At 43.4% G+C, this 14,740-nt stretch overlaps 1 protein-coding gene across 1 annotated transcript; it reads left to right on the forward strand.

Moving 5' to 3' along the window:
* Nucleotides 1-278: 278 nt before the first annotated feature.
* LOC102704207 lies at nucleotides 279-2,588 on the forward strand. The gene has a single exon (XM_006665037.2). It carries the CDS (start codon nucleotides 279-281, stop codon nucleotides 2,586-2,588), a length of 2,310 nt encoding a protein of 769 aa, XP_006665100.2.
* The last annotated feature ends 12,152 nt before the right edge of the window (nucleotides 2,589-14,740 follow it).

The raw sequence follows: 14,740 nt of genomic DNA on the forward strand, positions 1-14,740 counted from the left end.
CTGCATTTCGTTGTCTTCCATTTTCAGAAAAATCGATCAAGTGTTAATTTAAAATTAAATTTTGTTCGAAATTTGTTTTGAAATTTCCAAAATTTTAGAATTTCAGTACCCAAAATAAATCACGATACCGATACATGGAACCCTGTCGTTCCTACCTACCCCGTCCTTGCAGTTACATCCAGTAGGTAGTGGTCCGTCCGTCTCTATCGCTCACCCCCCGACATCACTCCTTCCCTCACACCACCAAGCCTCAAACCTCGTTTGCTCGATCGCTAGCAATGGCGGGAGACGGCAAGTGGGTGATGGACATCGTTTTGCACACGGCTATGCTCGCCGGCAACGCGGTGGTCGACCTCTGGAGCGGCTGGTCGACGGAGATCATGCTCGGCGTCAGCTTCGCGGCGCAACTGGTGCTCACCGTCACCGCCGGGTTCCGGTGGCGCAGCGCCTCCCCGGGCCTGCGCAACGTCATCTGGTTCTTCTACGTCGGCGCCGACTACGTGGCCACCACCGCGCTCGGCCACCTCTCCCTCAGCGGCACGTCCGGCAGGCGCCGCCTCGTCGCGTTCTGGGCGCCCTTCTTCCTGCTCCACCTCGGCGGCGCCGACAGCATCTCCGCGTACGAGCTCGAGGACAACCAGCTGTCGGCGCGCAGCGTGCTCGAGCTCGTCCTCCGGGTGCTTGGAGCCCTGTACATCGTCTACAAGTCCATCAATGGCAGCTGGGTCCTGGGCCCAGCGTCCGGGTTGATGCTCTTCGTCGGCGTGGCCAAGTACACGGAGAAGACGTTGGCGCTCAGCCGCGCCAACCTGGCCAACATCCGGGCCGCCGTCGAGAGGCAGCGCCGTCGCCGCCACCGCGGTGATGGTGGCGGCAGCGAGCGTCGTCTCCCCAAGTTCGCAGCTGCAGCGGACGACGACGAAGGCAACCTTGTCATGAAGGCCCACGCGCTGTTCCACATCTGCAAGAACTCCATGGTGGACTCGTCGGTGGATCAGTCGGCGTCGAACACCTACGACGCAACGGCTGATCACACGAAGGAGACCCTCTTCCAGCTCGAGTGGAAGCAGCTGTTCATGGTGATGGAGATGGAGCTCTCCCTCATGTACGACTTCCTCTACACCAAGGCCGGCGTCATCTACACCTGGCACGGCTACGCCATCCGCGCCGTGTCGCCGGTGTTCACCGCCGTGTCGCTGGTCCTCGTCGAGCTCAGCAACGTCGGCGGCCGCCACAAGCGATCCGACGTCGTCATCACCCGTATCCTGCTGGTCTCCACTTTCCTCCTCGAGACGGCGTCGCTGCTCAGGGCCGTCGCCTCGACATGGACCGGTTTCTTCCTGCACCGCCATCTGCGACAAGGTTGGATCCGCCATGAAGCTCTGTGCGCAAGCCGCTGGCTTCGGTTCCGTCGCATGTTCGCGTCCATCGGCCGGCTCGCAAATACGCAGGATCACCGGAGATGGTGCGGCAAGATGGGGCAACTCAGCGTGCTGCAGCTCGTCACCGGCGGCGATCGGCAGCAAGATCATCGGTCATGGGACAAGGAATGCAAGCGATACTCGGAGAAGAAGACGATGGTGATCCCGCAAGACGTGAAGGAGCTGGTTTTCCGGCGAGTGAGGGGGCAGCTGGTCGACCTGAGGGCGAGGATGAACAGAGAGGTGGCGGAGACAGGAGCGGACATGGACCTGAGGAAGATGGCGGCCAACCTGAGGACGAAGAGGGGCCAGCTCGCGCTGCAGAACTTCAACTTGCTGTCGGAACTCCGGTGGAGCCTCGGCGACGAGCTCCAGCTGGGCATCCTCACATGGCACGTCGCCACCGAGATCTACCTCGTGTTGTCCGGCAGAGCCAGAGCCGCCACCCGCGCCGGCGCCGGCGGCGAGGAAGAAGACGCCGTCCTAGCCCGGCCGGTGAGGGCGATCAGGACTCTGTCCGACTACATGATGTACCTCCTCGCCGTCCGCCCTGACATGCTCCCGGGACTCGTCACCAGCAAGCTGTTCGAGCTCACCTGCGAGGATGTCGCCCGGATTTGGTCCAAACATCAGACACCATCCGCCGCCGACGTCGAGTCGCCGTCACCTTCTTCCTCTCCGGGACCCAGCGCCTCCGCCGCCGCCGCCGTGCCGAGGAGGAAATTCTTCCCGCTGCGCAACCGGTGGCGAGTTTCGCCAAGGCTCGGCCACACGAGGTGGGAGGAGGAGGAGCTCGCCAGGAGGCTCATCGACCAATGGCGAGGACGAGACGACGCGAGCGGCGGCGGCATTGCCCTAAACAAGTACCTCGCCCGCGGCGTCGAGCTGGCCATGAAGCTGCTCGACCTGGAGGCGAAGGGCAAGGCGGACATGCTGCAGGTGACCCTGGAGGTGTGGGTGGACATGCTGTTCTACGCGAGCTACCGGTGCAGCAAGGAGTCGCACGCGAAGCAGCTGAGCCAGGGCGGCGAGCTGACCACCGTGCTCTGGCTCGTCGCCGAGCACGTCGGCCTCTTCCTCGTCAGGAAATCCGGCAAGGGGGTTGAGGAGGACAATTGGAGGAGGAGGAAAGATGCTAAGCAAGCCCGTAAGATGATGATGTCGTAATTAATCGTTAACATGCTAAGTTAATTAACTTCTTTTCTTGTTAAATTATCATGCTTTTTGAATGCACGTATATATACTCTCTTCTCATCTTTTTTTAAACTATGGCTTTTTTATCATCTTGAAAGATATCTCGAGATATCAAAAATTCTATTACAGAATTTTAGTACCTTCAGATATAATATATCTCAAGTTATCATATTTTTTAGTGTAAAAAATGTGATACCTTGATATACATTTTCAAGATGGTAAAAAAGCTCTCGAACTATACATCTTACCATGAGGGGTCGGCCGCATCTCAAATAGATGACTAAAAATTTAACCCCAGTAATCTTGGATTGGGGTTATCTAAAAGAAATTGGCTCCAAAAATTATTCCTAACTCTAACAATTCTGCTAGAAATATTTTAGCTAGCCACCTAGAAAATATGAGCCTGGGGCAATTGTTCTTCTCTGATTCCCATGCCATCGTGTCAAGTAATTGTTTGGAGTCTTAAATCGAGAAGTACTTCACATAGCATATAGCAGTCAAAAAGATATGTTTTTTATCTAAGGTATGAATAGAATATTTCAAGGACATAGGTTGGTGTTAACGCCAGATTTTGGCAAATCAGCGTGATTGATATGGTTAAAAACCGAATCGGACAAGGAACAGGAAGCTGGACGCAAAAGGGTTGCAGCCGATAGAGTTCGAATCGGACAATAATGGGAGTCCGATTGGGCCTGAAAATTGAAGATAGATTCAGTATTTAACCGTGAGTCCGTGTAAATTAGTTAGGATTTACCTTGAAGTTTGTTTAGGCTTCTGTTATTTAATTAGAGTCCGAATAATGTAAACTTAGTTATTAGCGGATTCTTATCCGGTCAGTTATTTCCCGGGGCTATAAATATAAGTGTCCGGGGTCTTTGTAAGATATCTCTCGATCAATTTAACTTGGCGCATCGCCTCAAATCTTCGACTTGCTTGAGCTTTCGGCGTGGGGTTTGTCAGCTTCGCAATGTAAGTTCTAGCTCGTCAAAACCCGTCGATCAATTAAGGCAGAACTGTCTCGGATGTATCCGATCTTCTGTTTAGTTGATCGGCGGGCTGAGTTCTATCATTGTTTTAATCTGTTTTGGTTTGAGGTAATGGTAATTCTTGATCAAGTTCTCATAAGTTCTTCTGTCTAATCTGTTCGCGTGAGTCTTGCTGATCTAATTCTGTCTTGGTTCAGTCTGATCAATTAGGTTTGCTTGGTTCATGTTATCAGATTGGATTGAGGGTTTGCGAGGGCCTACTGCTAGAGTTCTAGCCGGCATTATCTTGAGTAATTCCTTGATTGGTTTATTAATCTTACTGGTCTTCATGTTTCTATGGTTATATCACGTCAGGTAGCATACTGTCTCGGTTAGGTCTGATCTATGTATTTGGTGTCATCTGTCTATGGAGATTTGTCCGATCGGTGTAGTTTAATAGATTAGTTGGTGAATTACGCTGCTTTGCTATCTTATTATTCATGTACTATAATATTTATCTGATGTCATGTGTGGTTATGCTTAGATCTGTACTGCCTCGATTAGGTTTGATTTTCTAGATCTGGTATGGGCATACATGTCATTGGTTGATATTATTTTATGTGAGTAATTAGTGTAGCATTCCAGTTTACTATATGAATTCCATGTTAGTCTTACATCAGCTGACAATTTAGCAGATGATAAATGTTGGAGCAGTTCGATCGACCGATTAATCTTAAGAATGTCTCGGTTGAGTCCGATCTTTTAAGATTGACTCGCTGGTTGGCTTATCTAATATTTATCCTGCTTGTGACTTAGCCGATTAGACATAATATCATAAAATTCCTGTAAAGCCGATCGTCTAGTCTATCAGCTGGGTCCTGGGACGGTGTTGGCTATCCAGCCGATAGCGATTTCAAGGTTAACTGTTTTCCATGATTATCTTGTCAGTTACAGGATCAAACTGACTGGCACGCCCAGTATTTCTAAGAATTAGGTCCTGCACTGGAATGGTCTAAGATTGATTCCTAGGCCTACGTGGGTAACTGTTGATCGTCATTTTCAGCGTCAACAGTTGGTCATTGTGATTTCTAATAACAATACCAACACAACTATTGTGAGACTGGGATCCCCACTAGAAGGCCAAAATGGTTCAAGAAATACTTGAGATTGGGAATGCTAAAAAATTGAGAGTTTTTTTGGCAATGGTTAGAGGAACATTTTTAGCCTTCAATGCCAGTATTTGATTTTTAGAACTTATATTGGACTAGCGTTGGAGATGCTGCGCCGGTGTCCACGTGCTTCTTTCACCAGCGAATGCATACAACTTTAAACGTATAAACATTACACAAGATATTATACATATAACCTTTATATACTAAATATTATATACTAGAAGGAAGGCGCGCGTTGCGCGCGAAGCCTGTGGTGCTATTGGGCTCGGCAACACACGTCTCTTGGCACCTTAACATTTTGAAAAAAATACTTCTATCTTTTTAACATATCGATCCCTTCCCAATAGGAATTAAGACATATTGCCTTTATGTTCTTTATACGATGTCGTTGGCTTTTGAATCTATATTTAACTATTGGTGTTATTTAATTTTTTTTAAAAAATAAAAACTACAAGTCATACCTAAAGTTTCTATCGTAATAAATCAAATTATAACAAAATAATTAATAATTATATAGTTTTTTAATAAGACGAATAATCAAATATAAATATAAAAGTTAACGGTGTTATATAAAAAAATACGAAGTATAAATAGAGAATACCGCCATAGTAGTGTATCATTTATTTACTAGTATACTTATGCACAGAAAGGGAGAAAAAAAGACGACGTATTCAAGCCTGCATACAAAGGCATTGCATGCAGGCAAGGCACGCATCCTCTGTCCTTGCTTAGGGATGGTAATTGGATCCATGGATCCATGGATCCGGGGCTCCAACGGGTTTTGTATCCGGTGGGTGCGGGTATGGGTGGATATTTACACCCATGGGTTTATGGGTATGGGGTCCTATGAAGTTATGAGTTGGGTACGTGTTTTAGATTTAACCCATGGATACCCATTGGGGCCCAAAAATCTAACGACGTCTCGAAATACTCGGTAAAGAGTATGCTTATTGTGTTCGGTATTATAAGCTGGGAGCACGAGATAATTGATGATGCATGATTGGATGATTGCATCGACACGATGTGATGACTTAGCGTTGTGATGACTTAGCGTTAGGATTCGACGAGCTTAGTTTTACTTGCTTCTTGTTGTACCCTTTTTATTTTCTTGTTACTATATTAATCAATTGTCAATAGTATTTGTTTGTTAACTGTAAGTATATATTGGAAAACCTCAGTATACTCATGGAGATGTCTCGTTTAATATGTTTTTGTTTGACATGGTTTCACCCGATGGGTATCCATTGGGTTTCGGATACCCGGTGGGTATAGATACGGGTTTAGTTTTGCACCCATGAAGATTTACGAGCATGGGTTTAGCTTACTGTCACGGATTTTGTGATGGGTGGGTTTTTACAAAACCCGCCCTAAACCCGACCCATTGCCATCCCTATCCTTGCTGTTGCTCATGGCAGGCAAGCAGCAGTTCGGTCAGCTGCGCACGCGGAGGCAAGCAACAGTTTGGTCGGCTGATCGCTCGGGACGACATGGAGCGAAGGAAATGACGTGTCGACATGGACGGATGGCCAGGGGGGCTCCAATTCCCAAAGGTTTAAAAATAACTGGCTACTGTTGCCCTGTAGCAGCTGATGTGCCTAGCTGACGTGCCCCTCCCAAAAAGCGGGACGACATGGAGCGAAGGAGATGACGTGTCGACATGGACGGATGGCCACGGGGGCTCTAATTCCCGCAGGTTTAAAAATAATTGGCTATTGTTGCCCTGTAGCAGCTGATGTGCCTAGCTGACGTGCCCCTCCCAAAAACTATAGATATACGGTCTTTATATATAAATGTTATACATATAAATTTATACAATAAATATTATACATATAAACTTTATATGCTAAAGATTATGCATACATATTATATAGATATAATGTTATAGCATGAACTTCACATATAAAAATATACCCACAATTTTATAAATACAAAACTTTACATATTAAAATATTCAATACACGAATATCTTGTGTACAAACTTTTTGTATTTAAATATTTTATACACCATAAAATACCTCGTATATGTCAGACCCAAGAAACAAAATGTAAAAAAAAAAGAGGTCCATGTAAAAAAAGATAGAACCCACCACTTCCTCTAACCGATTCGCAGGTATGCAACCCGCGCGCTCGTTCGCGCATCAAACCTTTTCTATCATCAGACATTCCCATCTCCTTGCTGTGGCTACTTGGTGCTTGCGTGCAGGGTATACCAAACTGCCGGAGACCTCCGAACCGATCTGTAGCAGAGCTGCGGTTACCACGGAAACCGTGATAAATTTAAATTTGAAAATTTTGAATTCAAAAATGGCAAAAACCGTGGCTTGTCAGCCAAAACTGTACCATTTTGCGTAGGAACCACACAGTTTTGCATAGAAACTGTGCGGTTTCGGAAGAAAACCATAAAGAGTGAAATCCGAGGTTAAAAAATTCAAAATAATTAGAAAATAGTGTAAACTTATATAAAATATAGAAAATAAGTAATATACTATATTTGTAACAGTTAGGACATGTTATTTGAAAAAAAAAGTTAGGACCTCTATTTAATTAGGAACATTGTAATAATCATATATATAACAATTGCTAAGTAGCAATTAATATAGAACACAAGTGATATTTATAGTATATGAGTACAACACAATATAAGTAATAAGTAGCACAAATATTATACCGTTTATTTTTCGTACATGTATCTCCCTAAAAATTAAATACCTACACTTAATTCAAATTGTACCTAAAGAAGTAAGAACTATGATTTTCATTTTTCATATAATCTTAGCCCTACGATAATTCAAATAGCAACTATTACCTAACTAGGGTTGGCAATTTCCCCACCAGGGGAAGGGCCTCGACGAGGACGTCGGGGTGGGTTTGGGGATGAAATTATCCCCGTGGGGATCCCTGCGGGGCGCCAAAGTAAAAAATATATTTTTAGTCCATTTTGATACAAAGCTTACTGGACCAAAAGGCTCATGCAAATAGTAAAACCTAGAGTACTCTCTCTCACTCATAGCCTCTCACGCTCAGTCGCTCACATCTCACCACCACCGTCGTCGCCCTCCATCCCCGCCACCCAGCCGCCTCTCGCCTCCCTCTCCGGCCGCCTCCTCCATCCAGCGCCGCCTCCGCCTCCCACCTCCCGCCTTCGCCACCTCCTCCGTCATCTGCGGCTCTACCGACACCCTCTGCCGCCGACGGCCAACGCCCGACGCCGTCACCGTCTGCCCGATGCTGAGGCCCAATGCCGCCATCGGCGTCCGCCCGACGCCGAGGCCCACCGCCACCGATGGCCTTCACCTGACGACGCGGCTGTCCGCTGTAGCAGATGGCCTCCGGTTGACGATACCGCCATCTGTCCTCCGCCTAACACCGCCATTGTGGAAGGACATCGTTGACGGCCAACCGTATGATTTGGAGTTAGGACAGGTATGCCTTTGGGGGAATTGGGGCCCCATTAGGGCCAAGGACCCGGCGAGGATGGCGACGCCGAACAAATTTTCCCTGAATTTGATTTTGGGGCCGGGGTCAGGGCGTTCTAGTGATCCCCGGCTCCGTCCCACCCCATTGCCAACCTTATACCTAACCCTAGCAAATGACAACTACATGCAATTAATATAGAACACAAGTGGCATTTTTTTGGCCAATTTTTTGTTTTCACTTTGTTCTTGCAATTAAATTTGTTTTTTATGTATTTCTTTCACCAAACATCACTCCAAATCAATTTCTACCTCATATATTTTGTGTTTCAAATTTCCTCAATTTTTTTAAATTTGGCCTAAATTCATATGGTCATACCGTGGCTTATTATTAGCGTGCCCCCGTGGAGCAATCATATATATAACAATTAGAGACATTGCAATAATCATATATATAACAATTGATAAGTAGCAATTAATATAGAACACAAGTGATATTTACAGTATACGAGTACAACACAATATAAGTAAAAAGTAGCACAAATATTATACCATTTATTTTTCATACATGTATCTCCCCAGAAAATAAATACCTACACTTAATTCAAATTGTACCTAAACAAGTAGGAAATATGATTTTCATTTTTCATATAATCTTAACCCTATGATAATTCAAATAGCAACTATTACCTAACTACGGTTGGCAATTTCCCCACTGAGGATAGGCCCCCAACGGCGACAGGTTTGGAGATGAAATTATCCATGTGGGGATTCAGCGCCGGGGGGCACTTTTTTTTTGGGACGGGGACAGGGGCAATATTTCCCCGTGGGAATCCCTGTGGGGCCCCAAAATAAAAAATATATCTTTAGTCCATTTTGACACAAAGCTTACCAGACCAAAAGGCTTATGTGAATAGTAAAAGCTAGAGTGCTCTCTCTCACTCATAGCCTCTCACGCTCAGTCGCTTACATCCCACCGCTGCCGTCACCGCCCTCCATCCCTACCGCCCGGCTGCCTTTCGCCTCCCTCTCCGGCACTGCCTCCTCCCTCCAACGTCGCCTTCGCCTCCCACCGCTGCCACCTCCTCCGTCCTCTGCAGCTCTACCGACGCCCTCTGTCGCCGACAGCCAACGCCTAACATTGTTGCCATCTGCCCGATGCTGAGGCCCAATGCCACCACCACCGTCCATCCGACGCTGAGGCCCGCCGCCACCGATGGCCTTCACTCGACAACGCAGCTACCCGCCGAAGCAGATGGCCTCCGGCCGACGATGCAGCCTTCTGTCCTCCGCCTAACGCCGCCGTTGAGGAAGGACATCGCCGACGGCCAACCGCATGATTTGGAGTTGGGACAGGTACGCCTTCGGGGGAATTGGGGCCCCGTTAGGGCCAGCCGTCTAGAGACCAGCAAGGATGGGGACACCGAACAAATTTTCCCTGAATTTGATTTCAGGGCCAGGGTCGGGGGCGTTCTAGTGATCCTTGGCTCCGCCCCGCTCCATTGTCAACCTTATACCTAACCCTAACAAATGACAACTACATACAATTAATATAGAACACAAATGGCATTTTTTTGGCCAATTTTTTGTTTTCACTTTGTTCTTGCATTTAAATTTATTTTTTATGTATTTATTTCACCAAATATCACTCCAAATCAATTTCTACCTCATATATTTTTTTTTCAAATTTCCTCAATTTTTTTAAATTTGGCCTAAATTCATATGGTCATACGGTGGCTTATCATTAGCGTGCCCCCGTGGAGCACATGGTTACCGCCCATTTTTTGTGAACCCTGCTTGCGTGGTCCATTGTGTGCTATCATCTTTCTAAGCCCTAGGAAAGCCCCTCCCCTCCCCTCCCCTTGTCCCTTACCCCAAACCTTGATGCGTAGATTCTCTACTAAAGTTGGGGCATCCAGAGAAGATGAATATTTCGCCGGAGCTAAAGGAGAAAAGGCTTAGGCACAAATCTTGGTATGATCCAGCGGTCCAAATTCTATAATATTTCACACGCAAATTTCTATATGCCAGCATTCCTCATTTTTTAAATTATTTTTTAGATTTGAAAAGTAGAGAAGTTAAAGAAATGATTTTGTTTACAGTGCAGCAGATTTGTAGATAGCGGATGGTTTTCTCAGATCCAATGGCTAATAGTTGTCTTACCCTGCAAGAGGTAATAGTTTTTAAATAGGCATTTTTACTAAGGATAGTACTCTAGAGAATATAAAGATACCAAATTTTATAATAGAAAATATGGTATCTCTTCGTACTTTCTCAATGAAATTGATTGTCCTTCACTAACCTCCAAATTGCACAAATTAAACTTCATGCCATTAGGTAGCACAAGTTAAAGAAATTGAGTGAACTGGCTCCAGGTTGTGAGCAGAGGAAGCTAGCACACAGATAGCACAAGTTAAACTTCATGCCATTTTTAACAGGAGATTCTGAGAATCGAAATGGTGGCAAGACAAGAACATGTGATCATTAGGTAGCACACTTGATCAGTAGTAAATTTGGATCAGTCAGGCGATTAGGTACGTACTTAAGCAATACATGCAGCTTCCAAACATGTGCCTACATGCCCAATTGCCCATGATACATCGACGTGAGATCCCGATGATGATGCATGCCAATCAAATTGTTGCTGACTGATGCTCTATGTCTATCTGATGAGTATGTAAATGATCTATCGATCAAAATTGAAACATGTTACGGCTGAGAGACCTTACATTCCAGGGATTAATTACAAACAAATCAAATGTCATGCTGAAACAAACTACTTGTAATAATTAAGTACTCTCTGTTTAAATATATATGCTGAAACAAAACTGCCATACGAAGATCCTTTCTAAGATCCTAGCAGTAGGCTTCAATCCCACATGCACAAGCTGACTGATTGGGACCAAACCAGCTTTCTCATGGGCAGAAGGATCTCTGAAACATTTCTCTATATATGCCACAGAGCTGGTTCAATGTTGCCACAAATGGTTGTAATTAATTAAACTGGATTTTTCAGAAAAAAAATAGTTGACTCTGTTTGACGGGCCAGCTTAACCCAAATGCTATATTGCAGAGGATTCATGCATTATTTGGTTTTTTCAAGAAAAAAACCAAATGACATATTTGCAAACGAAAAATAATTTATAAATAAAATTTTTATATATGTGTTCTTAGTGATATAAAAGTCAAGGCTGAAAATAAACTAAAATAAAAAGGTCTCAAAATTAACTTCAAATTAAATGTTAAAATTTTATTTTTTAGGCTTATAAGTATAAGCAAAAGCGAAAAGACGAGGTTGGTGGAATACTAGATGAGGTGGATCTCTTCACTTCCATCAACGAAATAATCAGATATTCTCTGTAATGAAACCCTCGGAAAATGTATTAATTGCAGGCAGATGTACTCCAAAGGCTGATTCAGAGAAGCTCTCAGATGAAGCAATCCTTATTAAACAACACCTGCCTTAATCTACCATCCAGTACACTGATCATACCCTGATCATCTGCCACTGCCAGGCTGATCCAGGCCAGATCAACACCCTCAAATGCATGCTGGATGATTTATCTTTGGCCAAAGGTTTGAAATTCAACTACAACAAGAGCACTTTCGTCTCACCATGCACACTCGACAAGATATCAGACAATTAATCTTTAGCAAACACTTTGTAATGTAGAGTAACTTAGGGCATGTACAAAGGCAATTATTAGTTGACTTTCTTCGTCGCCATGCAACCAATATGATGGCACGGAAGAAAGATAGGTAAGAAAAGAGAAAAACGGTTGTCATGCATCACAACAACTTAGAGTCAACTCTTAACATTATAGAAGAGAAAACAGTGAAAGTGAGACAATGTCTAGTTTCTTGGAAAACTGTTATACTGACCAAAGCTCAGGGAGGGTTAGGTATCAAAGACCTGAAAACCCAAAACATGGGACTTCTGCTAAAAACTAGGAGTATGATTCTCACTTAAAACTGCGAGCAACCAATTGAAAAATGGTTCAAAGACAAGTATATGCAAACCAGCATACCATCACAAGTGAAAGCTGGTGATACTACTATCTGGAAATTGATGAACACTAACATCCACAAATTGATAAATATTTCAACAACTAAGCTAAGAAGGGGAAGCACAATCTCATTCTGGAAGGATAAATAGACTAATGTCAGATTTATGAATGCCTTCCCCATCCTATATTCAAATGCAATAGACAAGGACTACACAGTCACCTCGCGATACCAGGACCACAGTTGGAACCTTAAACTACACCAAAACCTGTCTACTCAAGCTCAAACAGAACTGGAAGAAATACAGCTGACCATCAACAACTACTCCCCAAATGAGGCAATCCCATACGAAAGACAAATGATATACCCCACCACACATATAGCAACTTCAAGCTTATACCACATGATGACTTACCATGGATCACTCTGGAGCCAATCAGAGTATATCTGGATAACCACCATACCGAACAGCTACAAATTGTTTCTCTGGTTAGCCTACAAAGATAGATTGAACACAAGAGCTAACATGGTAAAAAAGAAATGGAATGACAACTCACATTGTGATCTATGCCCAGTCCTAGAAACAGCTGATCACATCATTCTAAGATGCAGGGCAACAACAGATTTATGGGCTAAACTACAGCTATCACTTCCAGCCAACGCATCCACCTCAATAAGTCATTTTCTGGAGGCAATACATACACAAAACAACCGAACAATAGGCATGGAGCCAATATGGTTTGCAGCTTGCGCATACACCCTCTGGAAAGTAAGAAATAAAAGAGTATTTGATCAACACATACAACCCTTACCAGAAACTCTAAGACAGATAAAAGACACCATTGAGCTATGGAGCCATTGTTCCAACAACAATACCAGAATGAAGCTAACTCAATGGAACACTCAGTACCTCTAGGTTTACTTGTTCTCATCTTGCTTAATGCCTTTTTAATTCCTTTCTATTTTCAGAGGAAGTCGACAACCCTACCTCATTTGTATATTCCTTCCTTTGTACCCCAATCTTCTTTCACTGTAACACCAACCTATTTTGTCAATGAAATGGATACAAGGTAGAGCCTTCTCTACCTTCTTACTTCAAAAAAAAACATTATAGAAGAAATTTTGTAGCATTGAGATGGATAAAAAGGAAATAAGGATAATATAAAATTATTTTATAGTAAGGAAGAAAACATATCCGAGTCTACCTTTGTAAATGACCTTATAAGATAAGCTTTTCTTACTAATGTGGATTAGAGAAGAGTCGGTCTAAGGTTGTACCTTTAAACAAACCCTTACAAGACTTTACACAAAACTACCTAGGACGACTACCCTTGTCAAATGCCTTCCAATCAGTCATTGTAAAAGTGACAAATACTATCTTTCAAGCTAGCAAGACACCTTACTCAACTACTCGAAAGATCAGCTCTTGAATGCAGTTCTTTTGTGGTAACACCTGAATGCAGTTCTTGATGTACATAGCCACTGGTACCTACCACCCGGTTTTATGATTACTTGGATCAACTTTGGGTGGGCTACACACATGATGCTACACTAGTGAGTACTGGTTGTAAACTTCGGACCGTGCAACTAAAAATTGCTTTCTCACCCTTTGGAACTAATTAAGCTTCCTTTAAAAAAAATTAGAAATGAAGCTTGTTTTAAAAATAAATTGCTTTCTCACCCTTTGGAACTAATTAATTATGTCTGCCTATAATTAAGTGACGTAACTACGAGTGGAGTACATTGCAAGCAATGGAAAAAAGACATGGAGTTCAAGTTCTTCTTTGTTGTTTGTTGTTGTCTTTGTAGTTACTATATCTGATTATTCGCACGTGTCCTTTGGCAAAATGCCGGGGTGCCTTAAATTAATAACACACAACATCAGAGTCAGTTGCTAAGAAAAGTTGAGACTATCAGTACTTCAGACTTTAAAAGAGACTGAGCCAACATTAACAAAAAAAAGTTTTTGCCAAAGACATCCTCTATCAACCAATAATTTATGAGCTTGGACCTCCCTCATCCAAACTCCAACCAATATCTAAAAAAATTGTTTAAGTAAAATAAATATTTAATACACGTGTGGTAATTCTTATTAACATAATTGGCAAAACTAAATAAAATATGGTCAAGGTGGACTTGCCTGAATTTTCGACAATAGACTTAATTAGATTATTTGGGTTCCCTAAAGCTTTCTGGCTTTGACTGATACGTACACATATAGGGGAATAATGCCATATATATATATATATATATATATATATATATATATATATATATATATATATATATATATATATATAAACGATAATTATCAAAAATCCTAGAGTTGAATTGTCAGAATCTACCCTATAGTGCACAAACATGTTTTACTCATTCTATATCCTTCATTCGTCATTCTTCAAATCCGACGGCTAAAATCATCTTAATAAAATAGGAAGGCTAAATAAGATAGGAAGGCTAGGACGGACTCCACATCTCCTTATGCGGACTTTCCATATATCAGGGACATCATAAATTATAAATTATCTTACCAATTGCAGGGTTTTCATATGTTAGAAAATATCTTTTCA

The sequence above is a fragment of the Oryza brachyantha genome, chromosome 4 (assembly GCF_000231095.2).
Source record: "Oryza brachyantha chromosome 4, ObraRS2, whole genome shotgun sequence".
NCBI lineage: Eukaryota > Viridiplantae > Streptophyta > Magnoliopsida > Poales > Poaceae > Oryza > Oryza brachyantha.